This window comes from Volvox carteri (assembly GCF_000143455.1).
Source record: "Volvox carteri f. nagariensis unplaced genomic scaffold VOLCAscaffold_42, whole genome shotgun sequence".
Classification (NCBI taxonomy): Eukaryota; Viridiplantae; Chlorophyta; class Chlorophyceae; order Chlamydomonadales; family Volvocaceae; genus Volvox; species Volvox carteri.
This window is the reverse complement of record NW_003307585.1, coordinates 434,946-457,179: the sequence shown is the minus strand read 5'-3', so window position 1 is coordinate 457,179 and position 22,234 is coordinate 434,946. Positions and strand designations below refer to the sequence as shown.

Genomic DNA, 22,234 nt, shown 5'->3' with positions numbered 1-22,234 from the left:
CAGAGACATATGTATGCGGATACGGGGTTTCCTGGCCCTCAGAAGAACTACTTTGGCGGCGTACCCTTTTGATTCTTCCACTGATGTGGCTATAAATAGCCGTACGCAGCCGTACGGAGGCATGCCGATAGGAATTAAGTCACGAGCCTTGGCCTGACATTACAAGAGGCACCTGAATGACCGCTGCTGTCGTGGCCGTCACAGCAACTAGAAATAAATCTACCGGAAACGAGGCAAGTTGGATTTGTGTAGAGAGGGAAGCCGGTCGGAGTTTAATTTAGCGACCTATCGTTAATACGTCCCCGTAATAGTGACTCCTCCAGGTCTCGCAGCTAGCAGTCGTTGACCACCCGTCATAAATACAGCAAGACGGAGACTTGCAGGACACATTAATATGTTTCTTGGAACTTATTGCACATTAGTTTGACCAATCCAGAACGCATCACAGTAAAAGCATAGAAACACGTTCTACCATTTCGCCAAGCTGAATTTTGAACTAAAAACGTTTCCTCATTCGACCACGCGCACGCACACAACAACTTGCACAATCCGAAAAAAGATCCGAACATTTCTACAGCACTACCCGCAGCAAGCCGCCGCGTCTTTGCGCAGCTCCCAAACCTGCCGATCCCCTTGCCACCCTCAGCCGCCCGAACCCAGCAGCGGCCCCGGCTCGCACCGCGAACAGTCGCCGCCGCTCCCCTCGCCCCTGCTGCTCCCGCTGCCCACCTCGCGCTCCGAAGGGCCCCCAAACAAGGCTGCCCCCGCCCGCGCGCGCCCCTGCCGCACCCCTGCCACCACACACAACTGCGGGCCACGCCCCTGTCCCGGCTGACGCTGGTCCCTGCGGCGGCACCGCCAACCACATCCTCCTCGTGCCGCTATTCAACCCAGCGGGGCCCCCTAATACACGGCACGTAGTGGTGGCCTGCTGCTGCTGCTGATGATGATGATGATCCTGTTGCTGATCCTGTTGTAGTTGTTGCTGTTGCTGTTCCTGTTCTTGAGATTCCTGTTGCCCCGCCCCGCCGTCACCACGCGCGGCGTCCTGCTCTGTTAGCCCCGCCGCCGTCACCCCACCGCCACCGCCGCCGCCGCCAGTGCTGACGCCTTCCCCTTTCCTGTCCGCATCCACTGCACCGGCGAAGGCGGCGGCGGCAGCGGCGGCACTAGTGCTCGGTACAGAAGCAACCGTCGCCGCGACGTCCTCTAGGCTGCAAACCCTTTCGTCCCCAGCTCCTTCCGCCCCGCCCTCCTGCCCACGCAAGTACACTTCGCCGTCCGTACCGCGCTCCTCCAGCAGTACCTCGCCGCCGAGCTGCACCTCTCGACCCGTCGGAATCGCCCCGCCGCCACCGCCGCCGCCTCGCCCTCCCTGGCGGGCTCCGCCCGGCAGCAGCCCCGTCAAGCCGTCGACGGCACTCGCCGCCGCTGCCGCCAGGATGCCCAACAGGCCGCCGACGCCGGCTTTTCGGCCGCTTGTGGCATCGCCGCCAGCCCCGGCCCCCCCGGCTCCGTCAGCGCCACCTTCACCGCTGGTTGTGGTTGGGGCGACGGCTGCGGGGCCGTTGGGGATAGTCGTTGGGGTAGTTGTCGAGGTGGTTGAGCGGTTGGTGTACGAGGAGGTGACTCCGTCAGCGAAGGGGCCGCGGCCCACAAAGCGGCTTCCGGTGTCGCGGCTTCCGGTGCCGGAGGTACGTGTGGACGAGGAAGAAGAAGTATCTGGCGCGGCGGCGGCGGCGGCGGCAACAGTACTTGATGCTGCAGCGGTGGCGGGAGCAGATACACCTTGGAAAGGTGCAACCCACGGGGGCCGGATGCATGGAAACACGTGAGAATCGAATAGATCTGTTGGACGTGAAATTTCTACAGCTGCTATGACTGCTACAGCTGCTATGACTGCTACAGCTGCTATGACTGCTACAGCTGCTATGACTGCTACAGCTGCTATGACTGCTACAGCTGCTGTGACTGCTACAGCTGCTGTGACTGCTACAGCTGCTGTGACTGCTACAGCTGCTGTGACTGCTACAGCTGCTGTGACTGCTACAGCTGCTATGACTGCTACAGCTGCTGCTACAGCTACCGTTTAGTATGTTTTGCTATCACACAAACGAAGACATCCAATGTGTTGATGAGCTGGTTTGAATGAGGGAAGTCAGTCATAAAAAGAATTTATCTTCATTTGTTTTTCAGGCGCAATCATTGCAACCCGAGAGCGAGACTTATCGTACAGAGGTGAAACTTTGCCGTACCTGGTAACGCCCCGCTCTGTACCGTGCCATCGCTGCCACCGGCGACGGGAACGACGGTAGCTCTGCTGCATGCTGCCGCCACCGCCGCTTCAACCAGGTCCTTCGCCGCCGCTGCGGCTACTTTCACCGCCGCTGCTGCAGCTTCCGTCAGCGGCAAAACCAGCAGTACGGCATCGCCGCCGGCTGTTCTGGGACCGTTGATTGGGGTCCCGGCTCGTCCATCACCGCCGCCGCCATAGATACCGCCGCCGCCGCCGCCGCCGCTGCTGCTGCTGCCAGTGGCGGCGGCGGCGACAGCGTCCTCGCTATTGCCGTAATAATCTGGCAGTAGCGCCGTCGCCACGAAGCCGGCCGACTCGTACAGTGCCAGGGCCGCTGTGTTGGAAGGTCGTACATGGAGAAAGACCGCACATGCGCTGCGGCCATTGTTGCACAATAGCGTAATAGCTTAACTAAGTAACAATGTTGCATCTGGTGCACGAAGCAGGTAGATAGGCACGAAGTAGATAGATAGCTTAACCGCGCAACGGTAACATGGGGCCGGGGGAGTGTAGCTTACCAGGCACCGGGTAACAGGTCCTGGGGCACATATTCGAAAGGGCTGTAGCATCAATAATAACCACTTTTAAGTTTTGTGAGCGCAACATACAGACGCACGCTCCGCAACGAAACAAATGTTTCTCGCTGCATCATGTGTACAACGGAACTCCGGGGCAAATTACCGTCATTTCCCCGTCCAGGGGTTGACTTTACGGCATTGTACGACACTTTTCAACCACCACATCAGTTAAAGACTTCCAAACAATTCACCACTCTCCTATCCTCCTCGCCATCCTCCTCCTCTTACCTTGCAGTCCTGGCGCTGTCCACAACTTGTCGAAGCATGAGGCGCGCTAGGCCACGATGGCGGTACGACGGCAGTACACCCTGCGTCGTACACACAATCCGTACTGTTAGCACCGTATTGGAAGGTGCCGTTAGGCTCAACAGAAAAAAAACAAAGTACAGACTTATCCGGACGGCGCATGAAGCCCTCTCCTTGACCGGCACCCGGTTATGACCGGGCAGGGCAGCCACACCCGTCTAAAGCTGATGTATGTACGTATGTAATTGCATTAAGCACAGGACGCAGATGAGTTCGTAAATCTGTTCGTACATTACGTAAAACCCGCACATTCCCTAGATGTTTTTCAGGATTTGTACTCAGGCACGAAACCAGTCGACCAAATTGTATTATATTATAATAAACATTACATAATATGCATAATTCAGGCACTGTACGACGTACCAAGACGCAAATGTTGACGGCCCGCTCCCGCAAAGGCAGGTCCACCAGCTCCAAGCCAACAGCTTGAACACCCACACCACCGCCGCTACTGCCGCCACCGCCGCCACCGCCGCTACTGCCGCCAGGTTCAGCTCCTCCGCTGTAGTAGTTCTATGGGTCGACACGCGCGCGAACAAAGCACGCCGAAAGAAAGAGAGAGCGGGACAATAATGGGAGAGGAAAAAGATATTGAGCCGTTGGGAAAACAGTAAAGACTTTAGGAAATGAAACACACATACACACACAGACATACTTGTAACTTTCACACACGGCCTACACACACATACACACACATACAAACACATACACACACATCCAGCAGCCGCCTCTACGTCTCCCTACGTCCCGCCAGGCCCCCACAACCCCTACCACCCCCCCGCCTCCCCTCTAGTTCCCGGTATCCATTCACATATCCACGTGCATATCAACAAAACCTAAATAGGAACATTTACACCTTACCGCAACCGGGTGTTCTTAAGTCCCTGTAAAAAACAAGCCCCCCGAACTATCAGCCACTATCAGCCCCAACCCCCCTCCCACCAAGTCCGTATGGAAGTCTTCCACTGTGGCCACAACCGACATGACGAATCCGGCCATATACTCCTGACGACCGGGGGGTTGCGCGGGGTCGGGGGACACAGCCGCCAAACACAGCCACCTGGGGATAGATCCAGGGAGGGGAGGGGTAACCCCGGGGGGTTGCGGTGGTAACCCGGGGGTAAGTGGGGATGCTTGGGGGGGAGGCGCCGGTTGTTGCAACATGGAGAGTGGAGGAGGAGGATAGAGGTGTATCCCCACCAACGGTCTTTAAACCGCCAGCAACCGCTTCGTAACCCCCCGGACCGCGTTCATCCGGCTCCAACTCTCCCCCCATTATCATCTCCCTCATCACCTTTTGGACGCTAGCGCATCCTCCAGAGCTCTACGAGAAGGAGCTTGTAACTGGAAGAGGTCCACATATGAATTCTACGCAGAGTAGAGTGGATTGGGGTGGGGTGGGGGCGGAGGTAGAGCAGAACTACTGGGGTTTCAACGACATTTTACTTTACCGCCGTGCAGACGAAAAAAGTCTCAAAGAAGTATCATATAGATTAAATGAGTAGAATGGTCTCTGCGACTCTTGTCTAGCTATGGATGGAGGTAATTTTAAAGGAACACATGCTTAAAGTGGTAGAGGTCGTAGAGGGGTTTGAGATCAGGCGGCTGGAAGGCTGGAAGGCTGGAGGAAACGTGTAGGGGAAATGAAGGTTTGGGGCGAGGGAGGGAGGGAATGGACCTGGGGTGGCAGCGGCACCGGCACGGATTTTTTTAGACAAATGCGATCATGCGTCGTGACTGTACGCGGGTTGATGTGGCGATCAGAAAGATATGTTGGCATGCAAGCGGATGCCGATAGGCGTGAAGTTGACGCGGGGTGAGGAAATGATCATCGTATCTACGAGACAGCGTTAATAGCGAGATGTAATGTTCTCCATATTGTTGCACAGAGTTATGATAATGACATTTGGCGAGCCCGCGGGCCGGGTTGTAATCAAAAGTTCAGGGACTCAAGCAAGCATACTTGGCCAATCGTTTGCCGGAACAAACCGCGCAATGGGTCTCCGGCACAGATCGCTTGTAGTAATACTTTAAGGTAAGAGAAGTGATAATACCTGAATTGTCCGAAGATCCGTTTGCCGCAGCAACCGCAAGTAGGCCATTCGCTGAATGCACAAGGCTGAGGCTCAGACGGCAGGAACTTAATCAGTTTCTAGGTGTGGATTAGAATGTCACGGATCACTATACAGACTATGGTTGCGGCAGTGCAAGAAACTTCGTTGATTGCGGCAAGTATTAGGACTTCAACCTGTACCACCTTGGGTCAGGTGCGTATGCAGATTACATGAAGCCAGATAACGTAATGCATAGACCATTAAAAGGCTGTGCAAATGTCTCATCTATCAGAACCGGGATTGCAACTGTATGACACATACCGTACGCAACATCACCAGGTCGTTCAGCAGCTGCCATCACTGAATGTCAGCCACCTCTTCAATAGCACGTAGAAGCCTTCGATCTTATCTCCCTTCGATGATGCCACTGGATCTCAGGTAGCAGTTCAGCAAGCACCTCCAGCTCTTGGATGCGCGAATGTTGGCTGCCTTGCTAAGGGTGCTGTAATGAACATTTCACACCAACTATACTTGCCACAAATATCTCTCTGGCACACCTAGGGTTTGGGAGTCATCCTACGCAAGCGTAGGTCCGCACGGACCACATGCAGCCTTGCAAGCAACCCTGTCCTCGTATAACTGCGAGGAAAAGTCGGTGGAATTGCCGACAACGCCGCTCGCGAACACACCTTTCATGTGCGCACGCTATAGCATAGCAGCGTCCTTATATTCTGTAAATAGATGCTCGTTTGTGACATTTTTGTGACAGCCAACAGCTTAAATTAATGATGGTTACGTTCTGTTCAGTTTACAAATGCTTACCATCCATCAATCAAATTAGGTTGCGCCACACGCCTCCCTACACTCCCAACAGCCCATAGGATTATATAAATTCTAATCTATCCGCTATACGTTGTCAGCAAGCAAGGGAACCCTAATGGAAGATTGCGCGGAACTCTCTCTCTCTCTCTCGCTCCTCGCGCATGTTGCTGTCGCTGAAGCCATCGGCACCCTCATGAACACAAAGCTGCGACCTCCGGCCAACGCAACGCCATAAACCGCTTTGTGGGTATTCAACATAATGCTGCGTACGCCAGCTCAACCTTGTGATGCACAATCTAGAAATCCCAGAATCAACAAGAAACTCTCGCGCCCAGCAGCAGTTAGCTATACCTCATATCACATGTGGATGGGCGCTTTAAGGTGCCCTTCTAAAAAGAAGAAACGCAGTTTTCAAAGGCAAATGGCAGCTAGCCAAACAGTTTGCAGCCTCGTGCTCACAGACATACAAACAAACAAGCAAACGAATCGGTACAGATATTAAATAATCATTTTACGAAAGCGCACTTCAGATTTATGGATGGCATTCAAGAATGTCAAACAAAAGCTATCCATCTGCACAGGAACATACAGACAGCCGTGGGCAGCCTGGTACGGCAGTAGCGGGCATGTACGGCAGTATGGGCACGCCTAGTACTTATACACCTGCCACTGCTGCGGCGGCTGCGCGCTGCTTTTGCTGCGCCTATCCGACACCAGGGTTGCATACTCGTGGGCCGTAACAGCCCAGCAGAGCTACTCACTGCTGCGAATTTCTAGAGCCAATATTATGCTCAAGAATAGCTAGCTCTGCTCTTGGAGTTTGGAGAGAGTTAGGAGGGGAAGTTTAGCTAGCCGCAGCAGTGGCGGTTGACGAAATCCGTTATGGCCGCCAGCACTTTCAACGGTTGCTCGTCCATAGGCACGTGGGCGCAGCCCTCCAGTACGACCATCTCCGTTACGGCACCTGCTGATACAGATACGCATACATACAAGGTTACAGGCACTCCTTAATTCCCACCTACCTTGGAAGATCTCACTGTCTGAGCTCTTCCTTCGCCTTCCCGATGTCGTACCCCACGAATGTCGCCCAGGAGCCCCTCGGTTCGTTAAGGCGGGACCGCTCACTGCTCGTACAAGCAGCGGGTGTAACACACACACACATACAAACATACAAACACACACACATACAAACACACACACAAACACAAACACAAACACAAACACAAACACAAACACAAACACAAACACAAACACAAACACAAACACAAACACAAACACAAACACAGACCACACCCGTGCGTTACTTTTACATACTTCGTTACACGTCTTCACACAAGCGAACACATGTCAACACAAACAAGTAAACAAAACAACAAACAAACTCACACAACGCACCAAGAACATCGCTGAGCCGCCCACCAGCCGCCAACACTAATCAGCACCACACACACGCACCTGGCCCTGGCCGCCGCCGCAGCGCCGCCTCCACCGCCTGTGCCGTCTCCAGCGGCACCGTACGGTCCTCCCTTCCCTGGACTATTAGTACGGGCACTCTGAGGCGCTCCAGGGGGAGGGGGGCGCCGGACACCTGCCAAGGAGCCGGTGGTCAATTGACCGCCGTCACGGATCGGACGGATTAGATTATGTAAGAGACAAAGAGATTATTAATATTTTACTTATTATGTCCATAATTTATATTAAAGATATATATTTATGAAACAAAATATATATTTTTTTATAATATTATGAGTTACAATATGTATTATATATTATACAGTATAAAATATGTAATATGCATTTTACAAAAATTAAATACTATTTATGGATGGTACGTTTGGATGAGGTTAGATGCATTGATGGATTAAAAATAAATAAAAATAAATAAAACAAAAAAAAAAATATATATATATATATGTACTAATTAAGGTTTAATTAGTACAAATATATGTATATATACATATATATACATATATATAAGGTTTAATTCGGTTTAATTCGGCTGAGAGGGTGGCCGGGTTTGATAAAGGCTTAAGGTTAAGATGGCTGCAGGCTCAGATGCATGTGCATTAAAATCATAATGCCCACCACCACCACGCAGCAGCACCACCACCATCACCCACACCTACTACCTGAAGCGAGCGGTACACGAGCAAGGTGCCTCTGTCCCAGTCGTGCGCTCGGAGGGGGCGAAGATAGCCGTCGATAATCTGTAGCAGCAGTAGCAATAGCAGCAGTAGCGACAGCAGTAGCAAACGTTATGAGCAGCAGTAGTAAAATTGGATAGTTCCGTGTACGGTAGTGTGCGGTGGCAAGGGCGGAGTCTCCTCCTCGTTATTGGTACGTCGGTCAGTCAATCGTACGTGCTCTGCCCGTACGTTTGTCCGTACACATGTTCGTACCTCCTGCGGCACCTCACGCTCGTCCAGATACACGCCCAGGCGCCCCTCCTCCAGCTCGGCCTTACGCTTCAATACCTGCAAGCACATACATACGTACGAGCGCTGTTGTGTGCCGGCCGTCGTTTCCCGTGCGGCCTGACCCGGGGGCGGAGTGCATGAGACTAACCAGCCATGTGCACCCGCCCCCCGCGCTGTGTTTCGGACCTGGGCCCCCGGCTTTTCAGCCCATAGTGTAATCAACGTCAACATTCGTACAGTAGTACATGTACGTGCGACAGCAGTCATGCATCATCATCCACGAGCTCACATGCTCACCGACACCTACAGCTGCTGCCGCTGCCGCAATAAAGCACACGCAAGGTACGAACAATATTAGCAAGATACGAACAACATTAGCAAGATACGAACAATATTAGAAAGGCTTAAGTGACTAGTTTAATTTTGTTAAACTAAATAAAACGACACGGAGGCCGTACGAGGTACACGCAGTACGAGAAAGCTAGCAGCAGCAGGAGCCCTCCGGTACGGAGGGCCACACATTACGATATCCATGTACGGAATAATCACCCTCGCCGGAACATTCGTACGTACGTACCTGTCTCCGTACGTAGTTCAATCCGGGACCATCCGCTGCGACAAGCAACCGAAGCATGTATGTACACCACACATATGTACGAACTTTATGGACATCTTGGCATCATACATACATACAGACAAACATTCTTTGACGCAAAAGGATGAAACAGGCAGGATGAGTGTACACTTACGGGATCGTCGTACACTTCTCAGGACGGATCCGAAAATCACCCCTGGATCCATAATCCTATATTCGGCTCCGTCCCGAGAATATATATATATATATATACACATACACATATATAGGAGTATTATAATCCTGAAAGGAATATACTATTGACAGTCGTGAAAATGGCACACACCAGGCTGCTCCACAGAGTGCGCCGCCCGACATACCCTAATTAGGCGCTACTTAGCCCTAGCCGCCAACATTTGCTACTTGCGCTGTTGCACGGCCCCACGCGTACCTGCAAGTGTGGTCGTACATACGAGCGTGCGGGTATGGTGGTAATGGTGGTGGTGAAAGGACAGGTGGCCAGGTGGCAGCAGACACGCGGCGGGGAAGCGAATGGAGTGTTTTTCATACGCTGCCCTCCCCCCCGCCCCGCCCCGCCCCTCACCACCAACACCGGCAGCGATGCGGCTTGTTGGGGCACAATCCGCCCCAGCTGCCTTTCCGAAGATGCCCAGACAGCAGTCGACTGAACTATCATCCGACTGCATCCGCCCATCCAGCTATTCACCCACATACCCCCCCCCCCACACACACACACACATACCCCCCCACACACACGCGCGAGCATACACACACACACACACACAGGCAGTGCCCCAAACGGCCCCCCCGGCACCACGACGTGCCGTACCTGACAGCAGTGCTCGGGTCCAGGCGAAGCGAAGCAACTGACCAAAATCCGCCCTCGCCAGAAAGCCCCTGTACGGAGATGTACGTCATGTAAGGGCATGTGAGGGCACGTGAGGGCACGTGAGGGCATGTGCAGTTGTGATACATCAAGCCTAGTTGCGCCTGCCCTGTGCCGTCAGTAATATTCGCGGGGTGTGGTGGGTGGGGGGGGTCAGAAAAGCGGCCGAGCCAGCTATTAGGCTGTAGCTGATTGAGGCTGACAGACGCCACGCCGCCGCCTAAATGGGCGGGGCCTGAGAAAAGGATACGGAGAGAATTTGCTTAAAATAAGTCAAAAAAACGTTCGGTAAAGTGAAGGAAGGTTTTAATTGGAAAGGAGAAGAATGATGGCTTCGCTACCTTTATTTTTTGTTATACTACGTCATAACAAGTGAAGCCTACACACACACACACATACATACATACAGGACCCAAACCGCCGTCGGTCGTACGGTGTAATCAACTTTCAATATATATAGTCCATGGCCTCCCGGCTTTGACGGAACCCCCGCACTCGTGCGGCACTTGTAACTTGTAACTATATCCTCTGCATTCGAGCAAAAACATATAAGAAGAAGCGTCTGGTTGATCGCGCACGGCGGTGGATGTACATGTCGCCGTACACACGTACACGTACCAGGGATCTGTGGAAATGGCGGGCGCTATTAGCACCAGACCGCAAATCCGCTCTGGGTACCTGGGTAAATGTACGACCGTACGGAAGGAGCGTTTATGTCGTATATTTGGACACCCAGGTAGGTGGCGGCGACCGATACAAGGACAGCCAGTTAAAAGATTCCGGTTGGTTGACGGTTGACGGTTAGGGGGGTAACAGTAATCTATCCGACCATGAATGCAACGGTTGATGCAAACTTAACCAGAACTAGGGAACACAAGCCTGTGCCCCAGGCATCCAGGCACCTAGGGGCCCTCCGCGCGCATCTCAGCAGCGACACATTCATCACCCGCAATTTTCCCCCCGCCACCACCACCAAAGCACCTCCCCCACACACACCCGGCCCCACCCGCCACAACCCCCCGACACGCACAGCATTATCCCTTTCCCTCCCCCTCCCCCTCCTCCCCCGGGGGTACCTCAGCGCTGTTTCCACCGCCACAGCTGCACCCGCCGAATGCCCCACCAGTACGACCCTATCGCCACCGCTGCTACTGCTGCCACTGCTGCTGCTGCTACTGCTACTACTAGTGCTAGTGCCGCAACTGCTGCTTCTGTTGCTGCCGCTGGCGGCGTTTCCCGGCCCCTGATGTAGTGGCGCCTTCTGGCCGGCGGCTCTCTGTTCCTTCCTCTCAGGGGCAGCTTGCGCCCTCGGTACTGGCGATGGGGAGGGGGCTTCCCAGTGTTCCCAGGAGGGGCCCAGGAGCGCGTCCAGTAGCCCCGCGGCCAACCGTGCGCCTGCATGCATGCACGGGTGCATGAGGTGCATGAATGAATGGATGGGTTTTGCATGAGGTGCATGAATGAATGGATGGGTTTTGCATGAGGTGCATGAATGAATGGATGGGTTTTGCATGAGGTGCATGAATGAATGGATGGGTTTTGCATGAGGTGCATGAATGAATGGATGGGTTTTGCATGAGGTGCATGAATGAATGCATGAGGTGCATGAATGAATTATTATGGAGGTAAGACTTGGAATGGGTGCATTAGGTGCATGGCTGTACGGTTGCGGTGTACGGCCGCAACAGTTCCAACTCACCCCCCTCCAACGTGTACGGATTATCCTCTTCACGCTGCCACGTCAGCGGCCGCTGGCTCAGGCCGTACGGAGGTCTGTCGTACGCCACGACCCGACAGCCGCCCGTAGCTGGACTGACGTACGCCGCGAGGTCGTCCATCAGCAGCCGCCTGCCGTACATCCATGCACACAACGACACGACGGAACATGTTTAAACGTACTAAAAAATCATTCTTCAAACTTTGAAAACGTTATCATAAGATCCCATGAAGAGATGGATGATCACGCGCATACGTCGATATGTATTTTGTATCGCGGCTCAGATTAATTAATTAGCAGTACATACATCGAGGCGCTTCCTAAAATACGCGAAAAACTATATTTACTATATTTCCTCAAAGTTCATACTATTACTGCGATGGCAATCTGCAGACATTGAAACCTCCAACTACATGCCCTAGTCTGTACCTGTGCGGACCCCCCCCCTTTCTCATACACACACATGGTCGATCCCCCGGATAACAACCACCATCTGCATTTCCGAATTTCCGAATGTCCGAATTCAACACCCTGAAACAGTGAAAACATGTTTTGACCGAATTACATAATGGTGTTTGGTGTTTACCCGCACGCGACTGCACCACCGCGTGTGCCACGTGCCGTAAGTTCGCTAGCACCATTCGTTAGCCGTACACGTGCCGTACACTCGCTGTCATACATAGTAGTCGATGAATTTGGACGCCAGAAACGGGTCCCAACAATCAGAGTCGTCCCAACGCTCGTCGTCTCTTAGGGGGTTTACGAAACCTACCAGTTGAAGGTCGACCCGTTCAGCCCGTGCAGTAGCAGCAGTGTGAGACTCGCGCCGGGGTTGGGTCTACCCAGGTTCGAATCCTCCGGCAGACGCAATCTAGAACTCCCATCAAATGACGGCCGCTGCGAGACCCAAGAATTGGATTCTGTGGCTGCTGCTGCTGCTGCTGCTGCTCCTGGTGTTGATGTTATTGTGTTTACTGCTGCTGCTGATGATGATGATGAGGAGGAGGAGGGGGAGGAGGCCGTGAAGGTAGGTGATGGAGCCGCTGTCGTCCACGCCCCCGCGGGTGGTGTACGATTCGTTGCAGCCACTGCCCCCGCTGCCGCCGCGGGACCCTCTCTCTCGCCGGGCAGTGCCATCTTGTAATGCAGTCGTATACCGTTGACGGTTAGGAAGCGACTGTCTCGGTCAGCTAACTGCTCTGGTGGCTCCGTGTCTACGAAACCACAAAAAAATGACACACGCACAATGTGCGCATTCACTGCACTGCGCTGCGCTTTAGTGGTCGTAGCTTTGCTTTTTAAAAAACTGGTAAAACCATGGTTCATGGGAATATACTCGTGACTCTTTATGTTGCTGCAGATGCTCTTCTTGCTTCTGTTTGTCTGTTTGGCACACGGCCATAGCATGAACACGTGCTTGTACGACAAATACACGCATATGCACATGCATATCCGTCGTCTCACCGCCTTTTGCGCCTGAAAAGCAGACATCGGCAAACGCTTCGGGAGTTTCGGGTCGTGCCGAAAACAGAGTTCCCGAAGCCGGCCGGCTTGCAGTGCAGGAATAGGAACGTACGCCGTACACGAATGTCAAACTATTGCAAAAAATGCATTTTTTCATTCCGCGGCCTTGTAACAGAAATTGTACTGGAAGATAGAAATAGACCCGTTCCCGAAACCAGAAATAGCGCTTTTGCCGATGTCTGGCCTGAAGGCGCCTGACGGGTAGTTCGTTAAGAGGTTAAGGTCGTTGAGAGTACGGCGTGAAATTGGACTGAAATAACCGCTTGGTGCACCGCAGGAAACGGGCGGTTGGTGGTTAATGGTTAGCCAGGGCTGGGTAGGAGGTGGTTGGTGATGATGAGGGTCCGCCAGGCTGTCAATGCCCTCACCTGTTAACGGCGGCGGTGGACCTTCAAATAATGGTACGACAAGATCCTGGATCCAAGGCAGGCTTTCTCTTTTGAACTACAGAGCGCATTGTGGAGGGACAGAACGTGTTCATGTTTCGCCGTTGTCAGTTGTATGTTCGTTGGTCAGGCGTCATGTGACTAACGGCTGGGTATCTCGATGTACGTTCGGCCAACGGAAATGCTGTAGGGTAAGCAGCTCCAAGCCCCCATCGCCATGCGTTTCGCTTTGCAAGGCTTTTCCTTAGCTAGCGTCGTTAAGCGTGCGTGTAGCTGCTACAGAGCTACATTATTGGCGCTACCTGTTCCGCCAAGGCAATGACGAGGGCACGGTTAAGATCCAACGACGACGGAGCCGCTGCAGTAGCAGTAGCAGCAGCAGGCGGAGGCGAGGTTGCGGCGGAGGCGGAGGCGACGGTGCTCGACGGCGGATTTCGCGGCGCTGACGGTGCGCGTTGGCAGCTGTCAGTGGTTTCGGAGCGTGTCCTTGTGTTAGGACCCACAGTAGCGTTTTTAGATGCTGCTGCTGGTGTAGCTGTTACAGTCAAACCGCTCACTCGCGGCCGCTGTTCCGGGCTGACAGTAAAGCGGGTAGGCCGGACGCGTGTTGATGACGAAGCTCTCGGCGTGGACGCTTCCCTGCGGTCATGCGCGCATGTTGGCCCCGGCGGTTGGCTGACGTGGGTTGCCTGGGTGTTTGCAAAGCTATGGACCGGGGAAGATCGGTGGCTGGAAAGATGTGCGATGTGACAAAACCAACCAGGTTGACGTGTCGCATTACCTTCAGCGTTTGGCTACAACTGACAAACACAAATGATAGCTAACAAAAGTGGACGCATAAGAACGTATTGCACACATAGGGTACACACCCAATGCCCTACAATACACAGAGCCAGCGGGAGATGGATGCGCACGTAAAATCGTCGCTCTCACGCCGGTTGTTTGCGATCTCCATTGATCGATTGCAATCAGGTAAACCATTTTTTATTAAGAGAAATCGCCATCGCTTTCATCTAACTAGCGGCCTGTAACCCGGAAAGCATCAACATCGGTGCACGCTGCACACGACTGGTAATATTGTCTGCAGTTGCGCTGACCGACCTTGCATTATGCGTAAATTTACGTGATGACAGGTTAAGCAGTTGTCGTGGTCCATGTGTTGCAAATGCGTAAATGCGAATATGTTCCATAGCAGTATCTCCAGACAAAATGTTGCTTCTGTCCACAGGATGGTTTGCTCAATGCGCCAAGCAAAGTAATGGAAGAAGGTTTGTGTTAGGGTTGGATGGCCAAGACTGAATCGCTGTCTGTAAGAAGAAAACTACGTTTTGGCAAATTTATTTAACACTCTACCGCAGTACATCACATAGGTAGTCTCGCATTTGTTTCATCATAAGGCAGGAGGGATCGCGATAAAAGCAGCGCATGTACGGTTATGCGTCATTCGTCCGTATGTATGACATGTACTTTCACGCAATAAGTACCCAGCCATCAGCATTTTGAGAAAGTGCACTCAACAGCAATTGTACAGCAAAGATATGTAGTGTGAAGAACTTCGGACGGGTGGCTTTGTTGAAGCCTTAAACGTCCACTCGAACATCCATTTCCTTGCCGCGACCATCCTCCTACAAGCAACGATATCGGCTTTTTTTATGCCGGACTGCGGAAACCTTCGCGTTTCACTATGACTAAGAGCCTTGCGTAGGAGCCTTTGCATCTCGGCGGTGATCGCGACCTCGTCGCGACCTTTGTTGCAACTGCCGCAGCTCCGCTATGCATCCTGCTACTCCATCGTGAGGTTCGATCGCTTCCCTCCCGCGCAGAAGCCCGCCCGTCCTCCCACCCACTCCCTCCTGGAAAAACAGAGAGACCTACCACTGCCCAACCGCCCTACTGGCCCCCTACCAACTAATACAGCGAAGAAGGGGTGGTCAGGGGGGTCATGCGTTGTAGGGGGGCAACAACTGCATTAGCGCGCGCGATGCCGACCGCATGCAGGGTGGGGCCCCTCCCACCAAACCAACCCCCCTTTCCGCACAAGAAACTCATCGGCGGGTGTGTAAAGAGGGGGTTGCTTGATATGTACCTGTAACGTTTGGCGGTGTTAATGCACCTAGCTGGTAGGGGGGTTTCGATGCGGGGCATGGGAGAAAAGGGCGGTGAGTCAAAAGTTAGAATGGGGGAGCCACAGTTTAGAGCCACTCTCCGATAGCGTAGGGTTACATACTTGTACAGTATTATGGATGCCTTAAATACGACCTTAAAAAAGACACACAATTACCAATCACACACGTTATATATACAACACGAATTTGACTTTACTGAAGGGTGCTATCGTCTGTAATAAATGCTTACAGGCTGAAAGCCAGTTCTTGTATAAACTTAGGCACAAAATCTACATAAAGATCACTGAAAAAGGTTTATGGACAATCTGCCCTAAATCTGGTGGGTAGATGGATGCAAAAGATTAAGTAGGTGATAGGATGAATGAGGAATATCCATGTGTCGTACAGCATGTACTGCACAATGCTGTATAAATTGTACTGCACAATCCGACAGCGAAGGTGACGCCTTAATTCTGTGAAATAGTTAGATAGTTCGACAGGTATCGTCCGTATCGAAGAGACGTAGGTAAAGAGACGATAGATCTAGATAGTAGGTAGCCTAGGGTAGGGAATTTGAAATGGATCGGAAAATAGGTCTCGTGCATGCAGCAGCAGAGCAATAAAAGATGAATGTATATGTCCATTGTCACGTGTTTGGGCGTGTTGTCACACGATTTATATGCGAACAGGTTGTAACAAAGTTAAGAGATTGAGGCAGTCCGACAGGCAGTCGCGGAGCAACGCAAAAGGCTATCATCCACGCCACACCGCTCACTCACTCCTAGTGTGCGACGCGGAGTTCACACCAGCAACGATATTTTAAGGTAGCAAACAAAACACTATCACTCACTCACACCTACTCACGCACGCACACATACGCGCGCACATTGGCCTCGATGGGTCTTACGCTAGGCGGTACGACCTCCTAACGCTCATTCCGGCATTTGAGAATCCAATTCAGTTGGGTAACGGTAACTAACGGTCGGTGCACCGGGATGGACGGCTAGATGGATGGATGCTGTACATATGTACGAACAATTCTCGCACCAATTTCTATGATTGTCGTCACTGCGATAATTCAAAATGTCGTCGGTTCTTTTGTCATCCATGTACGCACGTACGAATGTGCGTACGTACACATGTCCGGCAATTTGTACGAGATAGACCCCAATATCGCACTCACAAACATCATTGGTCTATTTCCGGGTCAGAAAGCAGCAGCAGTAGCAGCAGCAGCAGTAGCAGCAGTAGCAGCCCTACGAAACAGGAGGCATGTAATCACCCTCGCTCCAATGCCGGCGGTCGACAGCACGTGGAACGAGGCCTTTTGCTCCTCACCCGACATAAAATGATTCAACGAACAACCAACACATACAGCTACCGCCTTTCAGCCCCCTGCTCAGTGCACGTGTGCAAACCAGCGGTATCGCAAAAAACGATACCCGGGTGGCGCCGTACAGTCCGGCCCCGTCTCCCTGCATTTGCTCATATACAGCATGCTGTGCGAATGCAACCCTCGTCATGACTCATTCGTCGCCATGACGACGTCATGAGAAAAAAGAAATAAGTCATGTACTCGACACCCGCCGAATTGATATATGACACCGCTGAAGGATAGGATGGGTGGGAACCCGCGGGACGGCAATCAATGCAACTGTTTTTTTAATCCACATTCATCGCGTCCGTCGGTTGATGGTGCCGTACACGGTGCCGTACATGTGCGGAATGAACCCCTTATCCGTACGGCGAAACGTAGGGAGAGTGTTCTGTACTGTCTGGCGGCGCACACCTAACGCCGCGCTTGTTGATCGACCCCAACACGAACCGCCTCCAGCCGACACGTGGGTCGCTGAACAGTTACCACCATATTAGCGATATGCGCCATCGCTGTCTTTTTTTACTACTACATTCCATCCGCCGCGTCATCCGGGCTGTTTGCCCTGTCCAGCAAATGTAAATGTACGGCAATGATCCACAGTCAAATCCTGCTCTTTGTGTCTCTCCCCGAGTTGTCTGCCGATATCATGTTGTGTGCTCGAAGGACCCGGGGGGGGGGGGAGCTTCCAAACAGTAGGTAGGTTCCCTACCGAGACATATCTTTGTAGAGGCAGCGAAAACCGCGGAGGAGGACACCAGCAAGCAGAAACTTTGTTATTTGCATGATAACACTCATGATCTCTCCCCCCTTCCTCCCATCCTTTCCCTCCATCCCCCCATCCCTTCCTTAGGGTTTACAGCCCAACTGACCCCTATCGCTGCCGCCATGCTATTGCCTTAACTTCCGCACACAGTAGCAGTAGCAGTAGCGTCACGACGCCGCAGATGTCGTCACCGCGGGCTTTTTTGCATCCTCGTTGATGCGACCCCCGTTCAAGATCATGTATTCGAACGCGTCTTGACCATCCTTGTCCCTGGTGTGATTCAGACCCATGGGGGTTTGGCCATCGCGAACAATCAAGCGAGCAAACAAACATAGGAAATCCAAGTCCAAAATACATGGGAATTTACCTGGATAAAGCTAACATATGTTGGAAAGTGACCGACACTTATATACCAGAGAATGGTGACAGCAGTAATAGGATCGCGGGGGGAGGTTCCGGCGCTTTGCTGTGTTTAACATGTGCATGCTTTGACGTTGTCTTCGCGAAGAAGACAGGTGGAACTTGGTGTCCTCAATTCCTTCATGTCAGGAGGAAGATATTAAATGCCCCATCGCCAAACAAATCCTTTCCGCTGCTCCTCTTCCTTTTCACCGTCGCCTTACTCCTACGGTGGCCCATCTTCGCCTCCAAACCAAACTCCTGCCCATAGCCGCCGCGCTTACTTTTGCCGTGCCAGATACAACGGCGTTACCCCAAAGTTGTCTGCCTGATTGATCATCTCAGTTCGCTCCTCTGGAGAGATTAGCTCCATAATGCACTCCAGCATCCCCCGATCCCCGCTGCGAGCGGCCAAGTGCACCGCGGTCCTGATACAGCGAGGGTATAGAGACAGAAGATAGGTGAAGGGATTCAAACGGCAGAGATCGCTGGTGGCAGCCGTAAAGCCCGAGCAACGGAAGCCATCTCCAGACACAAAACACCCGGTTACCCGGTAACCCCGTTGGCCATATCCACGTACTACCACTTGTATTCCCTTGAGGCCGCATCTACCCTTTAAAACGGGCGTCGGCGGTATGCTTGAGAAGATACGGCAGGCGGGAGGTTAGGCATCCAATAAGACTCCCAATATTTATCTTCTATGAATTTAGACTAAAACAGGCAAGGCTTCGGGCTTGGCAAACAAGTAGGCTCAGGCAGGTACAGGCCCCACCTGCCATTACACTCCACGGCTTTAACGTCAATCCCAAAATCGATCAGAAGCTCAGCTGCTTCTATGTTGCCAAGCTCTGCAGCCCAGTGGAGTGCAGTCCTCTGAAGTTGGTCCCGCATATTTACGTTAAAGTCGAGAGTCCTTTCTGCAATCTTCTTAATGTACCCTGCAGCCATTTAACAATGACATGAAGCGGTTGCCGAGCCAAGTCCTTCATCAAGAAAACGTCCAGCCGCTTGCGCGAAGCACAGAAGCACCTGCATCGTTGCGTTGAGCGGCCTCGAAAATATTTTTGGGGGGCTTCTTCTCATCCATACTGAACTTCAGAAGTTCAGCTGCGGGTGTTCATTTACAGGATAATTCGAGTGAACAACGGTGTAGAGCAGGATCAGGTATTCAAAGACATGCATCACTCACTGACGCTACTTTTACTGGTTAGCTTGTTGGCTACGGCGGCGTCCATTAAACTTTTCCTGGTCGCTGAAATTGTATGAAATGTCAAATTAGTACGGAGCGATTATGGTTACCAAGTTTCTAGAAGTAGTTTTTCAAACTGGCTTCTTTTATTTCGCGAACTTATTGTTAATTCAGTCATGTTTAATTTTGGGTGTACGGCTGGGGGTGGGCGCTTCAAAGTGAGAAGGCCAAGAACAAGCCCCAAACAGCTAGGTAACAGTAAGCGCCACGGATTGACAAGCAGATTGCCGGGATGAATGTCCGCTGAAAACTGTGCCCGTAGCTCTTTCCTTGAGAGTTGACTTCGTCTTCTATCCGGGTACTGGTTTTCGCCGAGGGCTGCTGTATGCGATGCATGTGATGTGGGTATAATCTTTAGACTGATTACGCTAACTTTGTCCTTGATAATTCCTGTTTGACTTTTCGGGGCCACCCAGAGCGGTCAACCCTTCGCTTCCGCCACGTGGCCCCAGGCCCGAAAATGTAGAGTCGGCTGACAACCAAAGGGCAGAGTTTTAAAGCCAATCCTGAATAGCATAAACCGAACATGAGCTTTCGCCACACTTGCCAAAGCGTATCCCCCATCAGCTGCGTCTCCTAGAGCTGGACAAGCGCGGATCAGCTAGAGCAGATTCCCCCTGCACGAGCCTGACATCAAATCAACTCGGAAATAAGGATAATGACTAACAACAACGAAGCACTACTTGGTGTCGCTTACATCGATACGGGAGCGGGCCGCTCAACCAGCAGCTGGTTTAAACTGCTTTCCGGAGTTAGCGCCCTGAAAGGGCATATGCATTATTAATCATGCAGCGCACGCCAGCGCCAGATCGCGCTCTCTAGCACAAATCTGGGCCGCAGATAGCCTGACAGAAGTTTGAAGAGTAACAAAAACAAGGATGACAGGAACAAACGAGTAAAAAGAAAAGCCGAAACAGCAGAAGCAGAAGGGCCTGCTCGGGATTCGCAGAGCATTGGATCTACTCATATTACAAGGCACATCAACAGTATCAGAAGAACGACAGCTGGGAAAAGCACATGCAGCTTTTGATTGCTGCCCTCTGTACGGCCATTGTACGGCAATTGTTACTGTGCGGTCAAATGAAGAAAACTGTGCAGTACATCCCTTCCGAGTGCACCTGGCGTATTTCCGCTTACTCAATCCTCGACACCGCATGCACCGCACCACCGCCGCTTTGGCACAGTCCCCAGTTACAGGCACCTAGTCTCAGGCACCTAGTCCCAGGCACCTAGTCTCAGGCACCTAGTCTCAGGCACCTAGTCTCAGGCACCTAGTCTCAGGCACCTAGTCTCAGGCACCTGGTCTCAGGCACCTAGTCTCAGGCACCTAGTCTCAGGCACCTAGTCTCAGGCACCTAGTCTCAGGCACCTAGTCTCAGGCACCTAGTCTCAGGCACCTAGTCTCGTTACGGGCACCTTCGCCAGCAGCAGCAGCAGTATCAGCTTCTAACAACAGACACAGACACACACACGCACACACCGGCATTCACTAACACACGTGGAACGGAAAGGAAAAGGCACTCTCCTCGCCAGCTTTCCCAACCCCCCTCATTCCGCCAGTTTTCCCCCTCCCTCAACCGTCCTCCCTCCCGCGCCCTCCCGGGAGCATAAACCTCTCCCGCCGTCGGCGAACCACTGAAGCCTCCGCCTATGCCGGACATACATACCTGGCAGGCAGGCCTACTCAGCTTTGCAACAACTTCTCTTATGTCTGTTCCGGCCAACTCATTGATACTCCCTTCCTGCCGACTTCAACTTCTCCCTCCCTGTCACTCGACCCCGACCCCGACCATGCATGAGGACCACAATGCCGCCGTCGGCATGCGGCTCCACACCCTCCATACATGGCTCCGAAACCTGTTGTTGCTGTCGTTGTTGCACCGAAACCAACCTCCGAAACCGCTTCACCGCACTCCTGCAGTACGAGGACCCCCTGCTGGACAGCATCGGCTGAGAAAACACGGGCCAGCCGGTGTCATATCCCCCTTTCCAAATACCTCTCAAGTGCATTGCGTCACGTGCTCCATCCAATACGCTAATCATCAAAATGCAGAGTATACAGAACAAGTACAGCAGTAACAGCCATTTCAAATCCCTAGGTAAACGTCTACACAAAGTCCACTTCCAGACCTTTAAAAGAAACGCGGCAACACACACGTGCTTAAAACACGCGTTGGAAACATCATGCCCTAACGGGGCTCCGAAACTCACACACCAGTGCAGGGAAAAGAAGGGACCTTTTCCACGCGCCATGGGCACCAGAACTTCCTCCATTACTCTCCTCTTTCTCCTCTTTCTCTCCTCTCACAGTTGTTCTCTTTCCTCATTCACCCCGCGTTCTCTAACTCTCACGAGATGCACCCCACCACCACCACAGCAACCAATCACCCCAACCGCTCGCCACGGCCCCTCCGCGCCAAGGAGGGCGCTCCACTCGCAGCCCCGCTAATAAGGTCGTAAAGCACCCGAGTGCTCGGTGTTGTGCTTGAATTCCTACAAGCCCGACTGAGCATTCCGCTCAGTCTCACTTGCCGCCAGGACATCCTTGCTTTCTCTCACCCTTTCACACATATGCACGCATATACACACACGCTCTCTCTCTCTCTCTCACACACACACACACACACACACGCACACCTGCAGCAGCATCACACCAAGTCCTCCACCTCCGCAGAGTCCGAATTTCTTTTTCTTTCCAGCGTTTTTCTGTTCCTCTCCCGCCACACATGCACAGGACCCTTCCCCGCCTGAAGACGCTC

At 52.6% G+C, this 22,234-nt stretch overlaps 3 protein-coding genes across 3 annotated transcripts; all 3 read right to left on the bottom strand.

Annotated features, from left to right (window-relative positions):
* Nucleotides 1-571: 571 nt before the first annotated feature.
* Nucleotides 572-5,930, bottom strand: VOLCADRAFT_95178 (uncharacterized protein; the record flags this gene model as incomplete). Its single annotated transcript, XM_002954301.1, has 8 exons — nt 572-1,761; nt 2,256-2,443; nt 3,103-3,182; nt 3,544-3,693; nt 4,123-4,240; nt 4,475-4,548; nt 5,170-5,285; nt 5,924-5,930. 8 exons carry the CDS (start codon nt 5,928-5,930, stop codon nt 572-574), a joined length of 1,923 nt encoding a protein of 640 aa, XP_002954347.1.
* A 974-nt stretch (nt 5,931-6,904) lies between these two features.
* Nucleotides 6,905-14,771, bottom strand: VOLCADRAFT_95177 (uncharacterized protein; the record flags this gene model as incomplete). The annotated part of the gene is made up of 14 exons (XM_002954300.1): nt 6,905-7,020; nt 7,079-7,180; nt 7,512-7,617; nt 8,456-8,530; nt 9,051-9,085; nt 9,898-9,965; nt 11,343-11,349; nt 11,654-11,802; nt 12,444-12,568; nt 13,136-13,221; nt 13,564-13,639; nt 13,884-13,939; nt 14,139-14,220; nt 14,679-14,771. 14 exons carry the CDS (start codon nt 14,769-14,771, stop codon nt 6,905-6,907), a joined length of 1,176 nt encoding a protein of 391 aa, XP_002954346.1.
* A 3,065-nt stretch (nt 14,772-17,836) lies between these two features.
* VOLCADRAFT_106351 (uncharacterized protein) lies at nt 17,837-19,461 on the bottom strand (the record flags this gene model as incomplete). Its single annotated transcript, XM_002954299.1, has 5 exons — nt 17,837-18,097; nt 18,511-18,654; nt 18,999-19,164; nt 19,256-19,333; nt 19,416-19,461. 5 exons carry the CDS (start codon nt 19,459-19,461, stop codon nt 17,995-17,997), a joined length of 537 nt encoding a protein of 178 aa, XP_002954345.1. The 3' UTR covers nt 17,837-17,994.
* Between the last annotated feature and the right edge of the window lie 2,773 nt (nt 19,462-22,234).